Here is an 18,059-nt window from a genome sequence, read left to right on the forward strand (position 1 = left end):
GATTTGTGATTGATCACAATAGATTCAACATGAGTGGATTCATCATGGCTAGCAATAGTATTTGCTTTATGTGTTGACTCTTAATTTATTTCTCTCACTTCGAAGGGTTGTTTATAACCATTTCCATAGCCTTTGTCTGTCCTCCTGCAGACCCTCCCAGTCCTCCTCAAACATTGGTGTCTTGAGAAGGTGTGTCTCTAAACATATTTCACCTTTGCTATGTCTCATGTTCATGGCACCTGGCACACTGTTGAGTTCACAGTGGTTGTCCAAATGACAGTGATCTTATACAGTGCCTTTAAAAGGAGGTGCTCCATAAAAATTTAAATAGATAAATGTATTGGCTAAATAGAATAAAAAATGGAATCACTTTTCTTGGCCTCAGTTTTCTCACCTGTGAAATCAAGGAGGGTGGAGCAGTAAAGTAGGTGATTCCTGAGGCTCATTTTCAGCCTCAGCCTATATGGCACTTATGTGACACAATAGTGGGGAACTGACAGTTGGCCTGTCCCACCTCCTGAGGAGCAGGAGAGGGAGAGGTTCCTCATGGTCAGATGCAGGACACAGCACTTCCACATGCTGTCTCCTTTACTTTTCATAATGACCACATTTTCTTTCTTTCTTTCTGTTTTATTTTGGCCACGCCCATGGTGTATGGAAGCACCTGGGCCAGGGATTGAACCTGAGCCACAGCAGTGACAATGCTGAATCCTTAACCCCTTGCACCGCAAGAGAACTGCTCATAATGACCTTGTGAGATTGCGATTTACCAGATGAGAAAATGACACAGTGGGAACTAATTAATAAATGATGAAGCAGGAACTCAAAAAAAGTTTGCCTGAGTCCAAAATCCAAAATCCTTTCAGTTTTAACCATAGCATCATGTGATTCAGCATGATTTATACTAGGACCTTGGTTTCAGTGGTGTTTCATTACACATTTGAGATGGAAAATTCTAAGCCACTTGTATTTATAGTGTACACTTTATTATTTTTTCAAAAATATGATTACATACATTTGGAATGAGGAATTCCCACTGGGGCTCAGTGGGTTAAGAACCCAACTAGTATCCATGAGAATGCATGTTCAATCCCTGGCCTTGCTCAGTGGGTTACGGGTCTAGCATTGCTGTGAGCTGTGGTAGGTCATAGATGTGGCTCAGATCTCGTGTTGCTGTGGCTGTGGTGTCGGCCAGCAGCAGCAACTCTGATTCAACCCCTAGCCTGGGAACTTCCACATGCCATGGTGCAGCCCTTAAAAAAAAAAAGAAAAAGAAATAAATACATTCCAAATGAGGAATATTTATTGCAAGTGCCAGATTATAATGTTAATAGAGATTTTATATTCAACACAACCGAAGTTATGGAGGTAATGCATGTGCCCAGCTCTTAGGAGAAGTATGTTTTCTGCAGTGGCTCAGGTTTGATCAGTCCATGGTCTGGGAACTTCTGCATGCTGCAAGTGCAGCCAAAAAAAAAAAAAAATTAAAAATAGAACTATTGTATGATGTAGCAATCCCACTTCTTGCTATATATCCAAAGTAAATGAAAACAGGGTATTGAAAAGACACCTGCGCTTGAACGTTTATTTCAGCATTATTTGCAGTAGGTAAGATGTGGAAACAATTTAAGTGTCCAGCCTCAGACTATGGCTAAAGAAGATGTAATAAACACGTGCATATATGCACGTGTGCACACACACAGGAATATTAGCCATGAGAAAGAAGGAAATCCTACCATTTGGGGCAACATGAACCTTGAGGGCATTATGCTAAGTGAAATAAATCAGAGAAAGACAAATAGTGGGTGATATCACCTGTATGAGAGAGCTAAAAAAATCAAACTCATTACCAAGATACGGAAACAATCTTAAGTGTCTGTCAACTGATAAATGGATAAAGACGAAAGGTGATTGGGACCAGAGGTGGCACTGGAAAGATGTTAAAGGGTATATAAACTTGCAGATAAGTTCTGGAGACCTAATTCACAGCAAAGTGATGTATAATATATAAATATATATGTATAATATGGTGTCCACAACACTGTATTATAAACTTTACAGTTGCTAAGAGACTGGCTCTTAATTATTTCCAGCACAAAAAAGAATTGATAATTAAGTGATGTGCTAAGGTGTTAGCTAAAGCTATTGTGATTGTCATATTGCAATATATAAATGTGTCAGATCAACAGGTTGTAAAGATTACATTTACACAATATATCAATTATATCTCAGTTGAAAAAAGAAGAAATCAGATCTCAGGTTAGAGAGGTTCGTTTCAGTGCAGGTTGAGCTAACAGGTGGGGCGGGAGGTTAGGGTGGGGAGCATTCTGTGTACTGGGTACTCAGGTGCCATGACATTCACTGTGTTACCAGAAGGACCTATATTTTCCTTTCCTTTCCCATTATTTTCAATCCTTGTATTTTTTTTTCTTTTTTTCTTTTTGGCCATCCCGAGGCATATAGAATTTCCAGGCCAGGGACCAGATCCAAGCTGCAGTTATGAACCTACCCTGAACCTGTGGCATTGCTGAATCCTCTAACCCACTGTGCCCGGCCAGGGATCGAACCTGTGTCCTGGCACTGCAGAGATGCCACTGATCCCATTGCACTACAGTGGGCACTCCTCAACTCTTGTATATTATAAAATTGAAGTATAGTTGACTTACAATATTATGTTAGCTTCCAGTGTACAATGTAGTGATTCAAAATTTTTATAGATTATACTCCATATAAAGTTGTTATAAAATATTAGCTGCATTCCTTTGCTGTACCTTATATCCTGTACCTTGTTTATTTTGCACCTAGTAGTTTGTACCTTTTAATCCACTTCAGCTGTCTCGCCCCTCCCCCACCCATCTCCCCTCTGGTAACCACTAGTTTGTTTTATGTAAAAAAAAATAAAAATAGGGGAGTTCCCGTCGTGATTAACGAATCCGACTAGGAACCATGAGGTTGTGGCTTCGATCCCTGGCCTTGCTCAGTGGGTTAAGGATCCAGCATTGCCGTGAGCTGTGGTGCGGGTCGCATTGGGGCTCGGATCCCGCATTGCCGTGACTCTGGCATAGGCCGGCAGCTACAGCTCCGATTCAACTCCTAGCCTGGGAACCTCCAGAAAAAAGGCAAAAAAAGACAAAATAATAATAATAATAAAATAAAAAGCTGGCTGGGACAACACTGTAGGGTGGCAGGTGAGAGTGGGGGTTGGGGGCGTGGGTAGTGGAGGGTGAGCTGCAGGTGGTGCCCAGCGGCCTCATGGAAGCAGCGGTAGGGGCCTGGCTCCCACAAGTGCCCACCCTCTGCTTCCCACAGGCCGGCCGGACCTCCTGCCCTGCACACCACCCTCTTTTGAGGAGGCCACCACCGCCTCCATTGCCACGACCCTGTCCTCCACATCCCTCTCCATCCCTGAGCGGTCCCCTTCAGAGACTTCAGAGCAGCCTCGGTACAGGTGAGTGGACTGGGGCGGCTGTGAGGGGGCGGGGCTGCGAGGGGGCGGGGCCTCACGCCACCTCTTCCATCTGTTTGTGGTCTCTCTGCAGGCGGCACACACAGTCCTCTGGGCAGGATGGCCGGTGAGCAGAGACCTCAGCCCTCTCCACCTCCTTCCACCCCCCCCCCCCGACTCTTGTCTCCTCTCCCCTCCCCGCCCCTCCTCCACTTTCTCCCCCTAGAGCCCTTCCTCTCTGACCACTTCTTCCTGGGCACAGAGTCAAGTCAAGCTCTAGAATCACACAAAGTCTTGGGGGGCTTTTTGTTTGTCTCCCACCTTCGGGAGCCCTAAGGACCCCTCTCTTGCACCTGCCTGTTGGTTCTTGCTTTTTTCTTTTTTATGAATGTTTTTATTCTAAGAGATACTTTCCCCTGTCCCATGCCTGCTCCTCTCACAAGGAGTGACCCCCAATGGGTTTTTTGGCTCTTTCCAGAGATGTTTTATGAATAGACAAGCAAACACAACTTTTGGGTTTGTCTCTTCCTTACTTTTTTTTTTTTTTTTGGTTTTTTTGTCTTTTTAGGGTCGCACCCATGGCATATGGAGGTTCCCAGGCTAGGGGTCTAATCAGAGCTGTAGCCACCAGCCTACGCCAGAGCCACAGCAATGTGGGATCCGAGCCGCGTCTGCGACCTACACCACAGCTCACGGCAACACCGGATCCTGAACCCACTGAGCAAGGGCAGGAATTGAACCCACAACTTCATGGTTCCTAGTCGGATTCGTTAACCACTGAGCCATGACGGGAACTCTCTTCCTTGCATTTTGACCAGCGTGCACTCTGGGCCCCGCCCTGTCCCTGGCTCTGTCACCTGCTGACTGGAGGTCACCTGTGTGAGCAGGTGGAGCACATGCTGGTTCTCATCCCTCTAATGGGCCTGCCGTCTGGGGACACTTGGGTTGTTCCTGGTTGTTTGGTCTTGTAACATGACTTCAGTGAAGGGGGCTTGCTTTTTGGTTTGGGTGGTAATTCCCACCAGTTGGGAAAAAAGTCATGGTACTGACCACCTTTGGTGGAGAGTGCATTCCCCCTCCATGCAGTTGGCGACAGCTACCCTTTTGCTCTCTGGTTTTGCCATCCAGAGAGATTCTGCATCCCTGGCTTCCAGAACATTCTGTCCCACCTACCTCAGGGGTCCTGGCCTGGAACCTCAGAACCATCCCAACCCCTTAGTCCAGGCCCTGGGTGGGTACCCAGCTGTTCCCAGGGGGTGGGCAGGGTCCATTTACCCATTATGCCCTTCCTGGTGCCAGAGTCACAGGATGGCCCCAGATGGGGCCCCCTTGCAGCCCCCAGGTGGTTATGTTGGCCAGAGAGACCAGGTATGAGCTGGGCCGTCTTAAGGGCGCTGGTCTGATGATGCCCAGAAGCGGTACCTCATAGAGGCTCCTGGTTTCTTACTGGGACTGGGACTGGAACTCAGCAGATGCTTCTGGGGCTGGAGGGCAGTGAAGAGGGAAACTGAAGTGCAGCTTCCCGTTGCCTCCAGGCCCCAGGAGGAGGCACATGCAGAGGAGGACCTACAGCAGATCACTGTGCAGGTGGAGCCTGCATGCAATGTGGAGATAGTGGTCCCCAAGGAGGAGGATGTGGGGTAAGTGTCCCCCAGATCCCTGTGGTCCCATGGCCTGGTTCTTGTGCCCAACTTCTGCTCTGGTCCCATTGGCTGAGCACAGTCATATGACCAGCCGGCCACAGGGCAGGCTGGGAAAAGTAGTCTACATGCCAGGGGCTGGCAAAGGCTTCCAGCATTGGGCATCAGGGAAGGGGTGTGGGATGCCAGGAATAGCAGTGGTCGATCACTCAGGAAAGGGTTGCCTTCTTTGGGGCTCTGAGTCACCCTGTCTCCTGAGGTCCCTCCTTCCTCTCTTCACCCTCTTAGCCTTGCCAAGTCTTGTGAGACAATGACTTACAAGTTTTTTCAAAGAACCACTTTGAGGTTTATTTACCTTTTCCTCTATTGTGTTTTGTTTGTTGTTTGTTTGCTTTTTTAGGGCCACTTCCACAGCATAGGGAGATTCCCAGGCTAGGGGTTGAATCAGAGCTGTAGCCGCTGGCCTGCACCACAGCCACAGCAACACCAGATCCAAGCCTCATCTGCAACCTACACCACAGCTCATGGCAACACCATATCCTTAACCCAGTGAGCGAGGCCAGGATTGAACCAAAACCTCATGGTTCCTAGACGGATTCGTTTCCGTTGCGCCATAATGGGAACTCCTATTGTGTTTCGTTTTTATCTCATTCACTTTAACTTGCCAGTGATGCCTTCTTTCTAGCTGCTTTTGGTTGGTTTTCTCACTTTTTTTTTTCTCAGTGTAGGTCAAGTGCCTCAGTTCCTTGTTTTCCCTTTCTATAGTAGCGATGCCCTTACTGTGCATTTACACTGCTTTTGCTGTGTCCCACGGGTTTTGATATAAAGCAGTTCTTTTATATTGGCTCTTGTGAATGGTTAGTGATTTTAACTTTCTCTTTGAACTAAGGTGGTGGCTTTCAACCACTTGACACTGAGCGATGTCTAGGGACATCTCTGGTGGTCATGACTGGGAGGTGCTCCTGGCATCTCATAGGGATCAGGGATGCTGCTATCACCCCACAGTGCTCAGGACGGCCCCACAGAGACTGAGGGAAAGATTTTTGACTAAGGTTTTTTAGGGATGTCCCTCAACTTTTGAATGTTTTAAGAATTTGTTTACCTTTTTAGTACTTCTAATTTTATTGGATCTTTTTGTTTTGTTTTGTTTTTTGTTTTTTGAGAGCTGCATCCATGGCATATGGAGGTTCCCAGGCTAGGGGTCGAATCAGAGCTGAAGCTGCCAGCCTCTGCCACAGCCACAACAACACAGGATCCAAGCCACATCTGCCACCTATACCACAGCTCACGGCAGCACCAGATCCTTAACCCACTGAGCAAGGCCACGGATCAAACCCGAGTCCTCATGGATGCTAGTCAGGGTCACTAACCACTAAGCCACAACAGAAACTCTTTATTAGGTCCTGAGTTGAAGAAAGTGGCCTTTAAAAATCTATGCTTTTCTTTTCTTTCTTTCTTTTTTTTTTTTTTCTAGGGCCACACCCACAACATATGGAAGTTCCCAGGCTAGGGGTCAAATCAGAACTATAGCTGCTGGCCACAGCCACAGCAACGTGGGATCCAAGCTGAATCTGCAACCTACACCACAGCTCAAGGCCCTACTAGATCTTTAATCCACTGAGCAAGGCCAGGGATTAAGCCTGCGTCCTCATAGATAACAGTTGGGTTCGTTTTTCTGCTGAGCCACAACAGGAACTACTGCTTTTCTTTTCTTTTTTCTTTTTTTTTTTTTTTTGTCTTTTTAGGGCCAAACCCACAGCACGTAGAGGCTCCCAGGCTAGGAGTCAAATCAGAACTGTAGCCACTGTCCTATACCACAGCAACACCAGATCCAAGCCATGTCTGCGACCTACCTACACCACTGCTCATGGCAACGCCAGATCCTTAACCCACTGAGCAAGGACAGGGATTGAACCTGTGTCCTCATGGATACTAGTCAGATTGGTTTCCACTGAGCCATGACGGGGACTCCTCTCCAGTGTATTGCTTGGTGTCATTCAGTTCCTTTACGTCCTTACTTGTCTCTCGTCCATTTGATGTGTTTTTTCCTATAACTGCAGTACCAAGTTCTTCTGGCTTTTCTTAGAATTTTTGCTTTTTAGAAATACTGTTCTGTTCCAAGAGCACTCCCAGCATACATTCCCAGGTCTACTTTGCCATTATTTCCTACACACACACGCACATACGCACGCACATGTGCACACATATACCAGCCAGTCCCTGCTACACTGTCAGCTTTTTTGCCATTAACTGAAGTCTCACGATGTAAAGTGTCATTCAGTCTTTACCCCCCACAGCAAGCAGCCCTAAAAGTGACTGGAGGAGTTCCCGTCATGGCTCAGTGGTTGACAAATCCGACTAGGAACCATGAGGTTGTGGGTTTGATCCCTAGCCTTGCTCCGTGGGTTAAGGATCCGGTGTTGCCGTGAGCTGTGCTGTAGGTCACAGACACAGCTTGGATCCCACGCTGCTGTGGCTCTGGCATAGGCCGGCGGCTATAGTTCTGATTCAACCCCTAGCCTGGGAACCTCCATATACCACAGGAAGCGGCCCTAGAAAAGGCAAAAAGACAAAAAATATAAATAAATAAATAAATAAATAAATAAAAGTGACTGGAGAACCAGTTCTGCCCAGTTACAAGTGCTGAGTCATCTCAGAACTTGTCATTTAACCCATGACGTGAAATTTACTCCCCGTGTTCACACACATGCACTGCCCTACCACGCACACACAGCGTGGCCTCGGGCACCTTCCTCACCTTTGCTCTGAGCCCTGGTTTCCTCATCTGTAACACAGAACAGCAGCTGCACGCCCCCTTCCCTGTGGAAGTTTGGTGGGTTCATTCTCGAACGACCCTCTTATAGGCCAGGCGCATAGTAAGTGCTCAGGAAAGTGGAGAGTGAGGTTCTGACCTCTTGGGCATGGGTGTCCTGTGTTCCCATATTACAGATGAGGAAACTGAAGCTCCAAGAAGGAAAGTGATCTTGGTTGCCCAGTGAGTGAGTGGTGAAGTGGGGGTCTGACCCCGCTGCTCAGGGTTGGGCACGTCGTTCCCTGGGCTGCATCAGTGCTTGATGTGTTCTGCTTTTTTCCTTTTTTTTTTTTTTTTTTTCTTCTTAGGACCATACCTGTGGCATGTGGAGGTTCCCAGGCTAGGGATCCAATTGGAGCTGTAGCCGCCAGCCTATACCACAGCCACAGCCACGCCAGATCCAAGCCGTGTCTGCAACCTACACCACAGCTCACGGCAATGCTGGACCCTTAACCCACTGAGCGAGGCCAAGGATTGAACCTGCATCCTCATGGATGCCAGTCAGATTCATTTCTACTGCGCCATGATGGGAACTCTGCACTGTTTTGTGCGTGAACTAGGATGTATCAGAATCTATCCCTGCAGTCAGACGTCTTGCGTCTTTTTGGCTCTGTGATGAGGGACCAAGGGAACGGGGAGGGTCTGGGGTGTGGGCTGGGGAAGCTGCGTACTGTCCGGAGCCACCCCAGGATTCCCATGTCCTGCCCGTGTCCCCAGGGAGGGGGCATCCCCAGCCTGTGCCTCTGCTGCCATCGAAGCAGAAACTGCCAGCCAGGCCTCCGAGCCCGCCAGCCAGGCCTCAGACGAGGAGGACGCGCCCGCCACGGACATCTACTTTGTAAGTCCCCCGGGGCTCCCTCCTGTCATCGGCCCTCAGCCACCCATGCTTACAGGCACACACACACTCATGCCTGCATACACACCATACAGATACACATATGCTCACATGCACACATGCACACTGCTCTACCTTGCGCACACACAGGGCACTCACGGGCACGTCACACACTTAAGGTGCTCGTGCATACATGCATGTGCATGACACTCGGGCACACGTGTGTGCCCACATTTCAACACTCAGGTCCATGTGTCCTGGCACTCCCCCAGTATGTTCACAGGTACCTGCACACTCCCGCACACGCTCACACTCCGGAGGCGTGGGAGCGCCCTGCCCCTGCCATCCAGCCCAGGCCATTCCTAGGCCCCGGGCCAGCCCCATTCCTTCTCGGGCCTCATGACCATGTCTGGCTGGGAACCAGGGCCCTGGCCCCAGGCATGCCACCTGTCTACCCAGGAAACATCTGGAGTCCTCACGCTCAGCTCTGCTGGCCCGAGAGGAGGCCCAGGGTGGCCGTGGGGGGCTGATGTGACATTCACCTTCTTTTGCTGGATTGTGGGGACAGTAGGCAAGCTCCCTGCTCAGGGAGGCCAGGGCACCGTGGCGAGAGGCAGTTGGGCTTCATGCAGCCAACCTCACGGACCAAGGATACATGGCTGCTCCTGGATGAGGTGGGGTCCATTGAAGCAGGAAGGGACCTGGCCCTAGGGACCCAAGACCTCCTTCTAGAGCTGGGGGTCTCCTCCTCCACGCACCTCCCGTGAGCGGGCAGGTAGATGAGCAGGGAGCCTGGGTAAAGTGGGTGCCTGGTGGCCAGGGAGCCTAAAAAGCCCAGCCCAGTGATCCCACAACAGTGAGATCACTCACTCAGGGATCGGCTTGGTCCCAGTTACAACAGAGAGGGCCAGACACCAGCCCAGCCACCCACCCTCTTCCCAGATCTTCATTCTCACCTCTGACCCCCAGCCCCTGCCCCGGGAAGGTGAGCCGGAGGCCTGCCCTCTGCCTGGCACTGGGCCTTGGGGTCTGTTTGGATGAGCCTGGTTCTCCGGCTGGCATCGCTGCTTCATAACTAACATACCCCAGCTCTCTGTTCTTGAGCCAGTGCCGCCTGGTTGCAGGCCCCCGCCTGGCCTGGAGGATACCAGGTGCACCCTGTGTGTGTCCCCTGACTCCCTGTCAGCTCCCGCTGGGGACTGGTTTGTGTCCCATTTTCTGGATCTGTGTGTAAGGCAGTCCTGGGGGCTGTGTCCTGTTGTGTGCGTGAAACCCGAGTGGGCGGCCGGGCCCCTACACAGCAAAGAGGGAAGCCAGAGGGGACCTCCTGCCCCACCTCCCGCTTGGCCATCGGCTCACCTGCCCTGCTCAGTGCCCTCCCTGCCTGACCACCTGCCAGATTCCTGTGGCCTCACCTTGTCACCTCATCCTGTCCTCTGTTTGCTTCTTCCCCGCCCGCCCGGCCCGCCCAGTTCACCGATGGGAGGTACTGGATTTACTCTCCCCGGCATCGCCGACTGCGGGCCGTGACGCTGAGCTCCTCGGGGACTGTAAGTGACCACGGCAGGCCTCCAGGGAGCCCAGCCCCACCCCGCGCCTGGGGCAGCGGGGAGCCTCAGGTCCTGGCCGTCTCTCTTCCTCCAAGAAGGGAGGAAAATAGCACTTGGGGAAAATATCATGGCAGCTGAGGTTGGCTCTGCTTGCCTCTATGGGTCACTGTGCTGTGGGCGTCCCCAGGTGATGTCACTTAATCCCTTCTGAGTGGACGTCAGTGGGCCTGTGAGCACACAGCTGGGACTCGGGGCAGGGTCTGCATCTGACCCCCAGCCCCTGGCCGCCCCTGCCCCTTATCTCAGCCCTCCTGGGCCAGGAGGACAGTTCCTACTCATTCAGACCTCACTGCTGGTGTCTCCCAAGGGCAACAGTCCCCAGAAGGTGGTGGCCTCCCAGGGCAGCGGAGGTGCTGCAAAAGCAGGCTCTTAGTTGCAGGAGGCAGAAGCTGGTGTCTCCATACCCATTTCACAGGTGGAGAAACAGACGTCGGCTCTCCACAGAGACTACAAGAATGCAGTGTAGACAAAGTCTGGGTCCCAATTTCAGGCACCATCATGTCTAGAAGACACTTGTTGACCCAGCGTGCTTGGGCTGCTACATGGATATTGTGAACCCATGGCATTGCCGGTGCCTGTGATCATCATCATGAGCAATAAGGGAGGGACTCAGAGAGGCCAAGTAACCTCCTAGAGCCGCACAGTACTCTAACGGGCAGGACAGGGCAGAGGCCTGAAGGGAGACTGTGTTCTCTCGATGAGGCCCCCAAGGCCACACTCCGGCCCCTCTGAGTAGCTGAGTGTCAGGCGTTGGCGAGTGAGCCCGAGAAGGGGAGACTGCTTTCCCAGCCCTCCCACCATTTTCAGTCCAGCCCGGGTCTCCACACCCCAGAGGTGATCCCAGAGCCAGGGACATGTGACCTGTGAGGACTGGGGGAGGGGAGCAGTTGGCTAAGGCTGCCTGGAGAGGGACTGACTGGACTTGGAGAAACACCAAGGGTGTGGGGAGTTGGAAGGGTGGTCTCGGCAGGAGCTGCACTGAAGCAGGAGCTTGAGGGCCGATGGAGGAGAGGGAGCAGCAGAAGGAAGGCTGGACCCCGAGGCCTGCTGGGTGGGTTGGGTGTGCCCTTGGTCCGGCTTCCATGGCTCACCCAGGGCCGGCTCCTTACAGGGTTCCCTTGGGACCCTCCTGTGGTCCCCACTCGGAGCCCAGCAAGGCAGCTTCTATGGCCCCAGACTGGCCCAGCCCTACCTCCTTGGCTCCCAGGTGGGGGAGGTGGGGCTTTATTGCTCTGGAACCCCTGAAGGAATGAGCAGGGCCTGCGTTGGGGTCTCGCCCTGCTGCCCCGGGTGCCTTTGTGTGAGCCTGTCCGCAGGTGGACACGGCCCTCATGGGAGTGCAGCCCTGGGCCCAGGGGGTCACCAAGGTGGCCTGTGAGCAACAGGGAGGGAGGATGGGGCACACGCCGAGGCAGGGGCTTCAAGGCTGCCCGGAGCCTAGTGCATGGCCCACAGTGGGGCAGGAGCACAGGTTTGTTGTTGGTGGTTGTCCCAACTAGACCAAGGAGGGATGGATCTTGTGGGGACAGAGTGGGTTTAGCAGCCATGGAACACCTAGGGAGACGTGGTCAGGACAGGTGTGTCCTCCTGCTGGGGTAGAGGTCACAGGCTGTGGGGCGCTGAAGGCCAGTGTGGGGCTGTGGAGGAAAAGAGAAAGCGCCTGGGGGAGGCCCAAGGAAGCCACCAGGCCCAGGACGGTTCTGGCAGAAGGAGCAGACCCAGGAGGACGAAGGGAGGAATGTGTGTCCTCAAAATGAGACCCGACTGGGACCTCTTCCCAGACACAGCTGGAAGAAGACCAGCAGGCCCTCACCAGGCCAGACCCTGCTCTGCCTGTCCCCAGCCCTGGACTTGGGCCCTGCCATGCCCATTCCCCAGGAAGGCATCTCTAGGCTCTTGGACCTGACTGGGAGGCCTTTGCTGCCTGCTCCCTGGTGGCCCCTGCCTTGGTTGCCCCCTCCCACTCAGGACCCCCAGCTGAGGGTCCCCAGGGCCCTGCCAGTGGTCCCCGGTGGCAGGCAGCGTTTGAGGCTGGGGTGTTCTGGGCTGGGACAGGGCTCAGGGTGCCATAGGGGATGGAGTTGGGGGGACAGCAGAGCAAGCCAAGCCCTACCCGCCGTCCCCCCTCCCGCTGTGCCAGCCCTGCCTTGACCCCACTCACTGCTTCCTGCTGCCCACCCCTCTGTGCTCCGGCCACTCAGCCCCGGAGGCCCGGTCCCTGGCGCCACCAAGCCTGAGGGCCGTCAAGGTTGGAGCAGGTCCCCATCAGGGAGAGGGCAGCAGGGGCTGAGCCACCCACTCGTCCCGCGTTGGGGGTCCCCCTCTTTTATTTCTGTTTCTTCCTTCCTTCCTCTCGCCTCTCTCGCACCTCCTCGCACCCTGCTCTTCTTCTGCGCCCTTCCTGCACGTGCCGCCTGCCCGCCCTCCAGCCCACCGATGAGAGGAGCTGGGTGTACTCCCCGCTTCACTATAGTGCACAGGCCCACCCCGCCTCCGACGGCGAGAGCGACACCGTAAGTGCGCCTTGGCCGGGGAGGGCCTGAGAGCATGGCCCCCTGACATCCCCGGGACCGACGGGAAAACAGGCCTGGGGCGGGAGGTGCAGCCGGGCTGTCCCACATGGTGGCCTGAATCAGGCCCTCACAGCTCCTGGGGTCCCTGGCTGATGGCATCAGTGGTGGGGCCAGACCTGGCCACGGGAGGCCTCGTGGGTGGGGGTCCGTCCCAGCTGGCATCACCTCACCCGCCCCTTGCCTTCTGCAGTAATTCCTATGCAGTCACCAACCTGGAGTGGAGCGCCCGCTGCTGCCCGGCCGCTTCCTTGAGGCGCTGCCCTCCCTGCTCAGCCCAGAGCTCAGGAGACGCCCACTTGGCTGCCGGCCCTCGCTCGCCCTCGTCCTCCCCTCAACGACGCCGAAGCTCCGGGCCGCAGAGCGATACCGAACTGGTCGGCATGTCCGGCCCCCTCTCCCCGTCAACTACCTACGCCTGATACTGTGAACGCTCCTGAGTTTCCAATCATGTATTTATTTTGGGTCTTTATTCTTTGCACAGAGATGGCAGCACACATGTGTTTTCTTAGAAAAAGAAAAAAAAAAAACCCACAATGGAAAAGAAGAAACTATTCCACTGCATTTTTGGTTCTTTGCTGTGCTTGCATGTGTCCCTGAGGGAACCAGGTTCTTGGCTCTGGGGACCTGTGCTCCAGTGGCCCAGGTGCCCCAACTAGAATCCACTCCAAGTCCGGCCAGGCACTTGGGACAGAAGGCCCTCCAGGTCCAGGCAGGTCCTCAGGGCCCCTCTGGAGGCTGCCCACTGCATCTTCCAGGTGCTCCTGGCTCAGGTTTTTGGGCCAAGAGCTGGACACCATCCTGGAGGGTGGGTGACTTGTGGCTCCACGCTGTCACCCCTGCCATCTCTCACCACCTGTTTCCCTGGTCCCGCCTCCCCGGTCATGAGCAGGAGTCACCAGGTGTGACTAGAACCTCCATGTGGACGCTCAGCTGCCCCGTCTTGGTGGAGCTCAGGGCTGTGGGCTTCCCGCTCCATCGAGCCATGGGAGGAGGCGGCTGGGCCGTCAAGCCACAGGACTCTGGAGAGCTGTGTCTTGGAGCAGAGCCCTGGGCTGCCCAGCCTCCAGGAACAGACCCTTCTCCAGTAAGAGGTCCCCCCAGGACTGGGCATCCTCTCACTTTTAAATGATGGTGACACCTGTGCCGATTGAAGGACAGGAGAAGAAATCCTTCGTGAAAAACAAGTCTTTTGGGATGGTCATCTTCAGCAGGGGTCCAGAGCCCCACAGGGCGGTCTCCAGGGACCCTCCCCCTCCCCCACACTGTGTCCACAGAGGGGGCTGTCCTTCCTGAGAGGTGACCCATCAGGGATGCTGGCCCCCTGCCCACTCGGCCCTGCGCAAGAGGAGCTGGGAGCCAGCTTGAAGTAGAAGTTGCACCTTCTGGAATAATTCCTCCCCACCTTTGCCTCCTGGTGGAGCCTGAGCTGGAGAGCCCGCCGATCCAGGAATCTGATATTTCAAGTCCATTGCAAGGTGGACACTGCTGTCCTTCTGCGACACAAGTCCCTCCCTCCCCTCGCATAGCCCACTTCGAGCGCCAGGATGGAAGCTGGTGGCTTGGCTGCCACCTCTCCTCCCACGAGAACCAGGCTGCGGCCCCGGGGCTCTCCCTTCACAGGGCCACTGGGCACACCACAGCCTGAAGCTCGGGAGGAGGACCCTCAGAGGCCCTGTTAGAACCAGCCTGCAGGCGTCTCAGACAAGCAAAACCGTGTCCACCCCTGCTGCCCATGGAGTGTGTGGACTCCTGACCGTATCCATCCCTCCTGCCCATGGAGTGTGTGTCTGGACCCCCAAGTTTCCTCGCCTGGACTTGACACCGGCACCTGTCTGCAGTGCCCCACGTGCACACCGCCAATCTGAGCCTGCCCCACCCATGAGGGGGGAGGCCAGCCGAGAGGGCAGAGGTCCGAAGGTGACTGACAGGGACTGCTGGATGTCGTCCAAATGCTGACATTGGGAGTCCCTGCCTGCCCCTACAGGGGCCAGGCACAGAAACACGTGGCATCCCAAGGGGATGACCTGAGTGGAGGCTCCGCGTCCAGGGCGCCCTCAGCTGCGTGGAGCTTGGGGACCTGGGCCCCTTGGGCTTTCCTGAGTGGCCACGGGACAAATGCATCCATCAGATGCTGACTTGGAGATGTTTGCAAACCTCCAGGATATCATGACGTTTTTGTTTTTGTGCTAAGTCACAAACACCCCTTCAGAGACCTACTTTGTGTTGGTTGCATTCTTTGTCCCTTTTTCAGAGAACTGTCACGTGGATGCAAAGTGGTCCGTGGACTGAGCCAGCGGGATGCTTGTGCTTATGGTCAGGGTATGGGTGTTGAGGCAAGACCTTATTTATAATGTGTAGCGGACTCACAGCCTCCTACAGACCCGGGGCAGGGAGGGCCCTGGACCCACCCAGCTGTCGCCCCACCCCCAGGATAGAAATCTCTCAACTCCTTGGCGATGCCCTGGTTCTGTCCTGGCTCATCCCTGCTGGCTGCTGTCACCAAGAACATGGCACTGTCTGCATTGCTGTACTGTACAAAGGAAAGGCGTTTTCTGAGACAAGGTGGAACCTGTCATGTGTCACCTGCCAGCCTCCATTCTCTGCCTCCTCTTGCCCCCTCCCTCTACCACCTGGCTCAGTGCAATACTCCCGTCCTGGTGGGGTCCCTTGCCATGGTACTGTCGCTGCAGCCCCTCGGCCCCCACCCCGGGACGAGCACCCTTGGCCTCCTCCCTGGTGGTTCAGTTGCATCGCCTGTCCCCACCCCAACCTCGTTTTTATGGCTGAACTGATTTTGAAACAGCAAAACTGCAAACCTTGTGTGTCTTAATTCTCTCCGGGGGTTCTGTGTGCTCAGCCCCCGTGGTCTGGTGTGTGACAATCTGGAGCACAGTCTCCTCAGGCACAGGATGTCGTCCCGCTCAAACCCAGAGCTGTGGGCGCCTCTGTGACCCTGCAGCCACTGCTGGCCCAATAACACTTGTATGCAGCCCCAGACCCCCAGCCCCTGTCCCGCTCCCCCCCCCCTTTTTACGTTGAAGAGATCTCTCTAATAAATCGGGTAATAAGCGTCAACTGCCTCGCTGTACAACAACTCTGTGTGCATTCCGATGGTCTGGGTGGGAGTTTAAGGACTGACTTTGAACAGCAAAGAGAAACTTTAGTAAGAATTGAGAGAATTAAATAACAGCAACAACAACAGACCCTACTGCCTTAATGGCTGTGGCCTCCTTTGGGTTATAGTTCAGCTCGGAAAAACACTCAAAGGAACAAACACTCAGATTTTGTATTTGTCCTGCCAGAGTCACTCAAGTTGAGTAATGCACAGACCCATTTTAAGAGGAAACTATTTCTCCCAGACTCCCTATTTGAGAAACTCTGTGCTGGAAGTAATATTCTGTTTATAAGCAAGCTCTTGGAGACCCTGTTTTAATCACAGACCTAGAGAGCATGGCTAGTTTATACACTAGACTTGTAGGTGATCTCGATTGTGCTCACTTTTTGTTCACAGATGAGGATTCAGATACTCTCAAGGATGTGTCAGCGTTGTGAAAATCATGTTTGGGACCATCCTGTCACCAGAACAACCCGTATTCCATGACAGGCAGTTATCAGGGGTTCCCTCTGTGCCCTCACCCCTACCTGAATCTCAACAACAAGCAGAGCATACAAAGCTAGCATTTAGTGTTGTGTTAGGGAGTTGTGTTACAAGATAAACGTTTAAAGGAGCTCCTGCTGTGGTGCAAAAGAATTTGCAGCGCCAAGACACAGGTTCAATCCCTGGCCCGGCACAGTGGGATAAACGACCCAGAGTTGCCACAACTGGGGCTTGGATCTGATCCCCAGCCTGGCAACTCCATATGCCTTGGGGTGGCTGAAAAAATTAAAAAAAAAAAAAAAGATAAACATTGAAAGAGGGCAAAGCTGAACCACCAAGTTCAAATCCCAGCTCTATGCTGTCTCATTGGGCACAGAGGTATTAGAATAACATTCCTGGAGTTCCCATCGTGGTGCAGTGGTTAACGAATCTGACTAGGAACCACGAGGTTGTGGGTTCGATCCCTGGCCTTGCTCAGTGGGTTGAGGATCTGGTGTTGCCGCGAGCTGTGGTGTAGTTCACAGACGTGGCTCAGATCCCGCATTGCCGTGGCTCTGGCATAGGCCGGTGGCTATGGCTCTGATTAGACCCATAGCCTGGGAATCTCCATATGCCACCGGAGCGGCCCTAGAAAAGGCAAAAAGACAAAAAATGACATTCCTTCTCTGGTCCTCACTTTCCCCATCTACAAAATGGGTTGATGGGGAATTTAGGTTTTTTTTTTAAGCTTTGACTCCACAACCTTGTAGATCAACTATATTTCTTTCTTTTGTCTTTTTAGGGTCACACCCGTGGCATGTGGAAGTTCCCAGGCTAGAGATTGAATTGGAGCTGCAGGCGCCAGCCTACACCATAGCCACAAAAATGCCAGAGCAGAGCTACCTCTTTGATCTATACCACAGCTCACAGCAATGCTGGGTCCTTAGCGGGGCCAGGGATTGACAAACTTTCGTCCTCATGGATACTAGTCGGGTTCTTTACCAGTGATCCATAATGGGAACTCCCTCAAATATATTTCAATAAAACTTAAAAAAAAAAAAAGCAAGAGTTCCTTTCGTGGCTCAGCAGTTAACGAACCTGACAAGGATCCATGAGGATGCAGGTTCGATCCCTGGCCTCCATTAGTGGGTTAAGGATCCAGCATTGCCCTGAGCTGTGGTGTAGGCTGCAGACGCGGCTTGGATCCTTCGTTGCTATGGCTGTGGTGTAGGCCGGCCCCTGTAGCTCTGATTGGACCCCTAGCCTGGGAACTTCCATATGCCACGGGTGTGGACCTAAAAAGCCAAAAAGAAAAAAAAAAAAAGCTTAACCCCTGAAACACAGTAAGTATTCATTGGCGGGTGGTAGAGCATGATGATGACTCTCACAGAGGGTCAATCCAGCCTCTAGTGCTTTTCGGTCCCCATCCCAGCTCCTTGAGCTATCTGGACGAGAAACTCCCCGGACACGCCTCCCTTGGCCACGCCTTCTATTGACCCCGCCTCCTAGGCTTCACCCACGCTGGCCCCACTTCCTCTCTGGACGGGCTTCTTCTTGGTCCCGCCTC

General features: G+C 53.3%; 1 protein-coding gene across 6 annotated transcripts in view; it reads left to right on the plus strand.

Moving 5' to 3' along the window:
• PIP5K1C (phosphatidylinositol-4-phosphate 5-kinase type 1 gamma) overlaps positions 1 to 15,990 on the plus strand; it is a 69,809-nt gene extending 53,819 nt beyond the window's left edge. Inside the window, exons 13-19 of one of the 6 annotated variants that reach the window (XM_021084100.2) lie at positions 3,310 to 3,448; positions 3,540 to 3,572; positions 4,981 to 5,085; positions 8,615 to 8,735; positions 10,205 to 10,282; positions 12,772 to 12,855; positions 13,106 to 15,990. In XM_021084100.2, the coding sequence (XP_020939759.1) occupies positions 3,310 to 3,448; positions 3,540 to 3,572; positions 4,981 to 5,085; positions 8,615 to 8,735; positions 10,205 to 10,282; positions 12,772 to 12,855; positions 13,106 to 13,108 (563 nt within the window). In that variant the 3' untranslated portion in view covers positions 13,109 to 15,990. The remainder of the gene's footprint in view (positions 1 to 3,309; positions 3,449 to 3,539; positions 3,573 to 4,980; positions 5,086 to 8,614; positions 8,736 to 10,204; positions 10,283 to 12,771; positions 12,856 to 13,105) is intronic. The other 5 variants (XM_021084102.2, XM_021084101.2, XM_021084103.2 and 2 more) reach the window with 5 other exon arrangements.
• Positions 15,991 to 18,059: the final 2,069 nt, after the last annotated feature.

Source organism: Sus scrofa, chromosome 2 (genome assembly GCF_054392235.1).
Source record: "Sus scrofa isolate SSC_HxYL_T2T_F1_AM1 chromosome 2, Sscrofa_HxYL_maternal_Yorkshire_Landrace_v2.0, whole genome shotgun sequence".
Classification (NCBI taxonomy): domain Eukaryota; kingdom Metazoa; phylum Chordata; class Mammalia; order Artiodactyla; family Suidae; genus Sus; species Sus scrofa.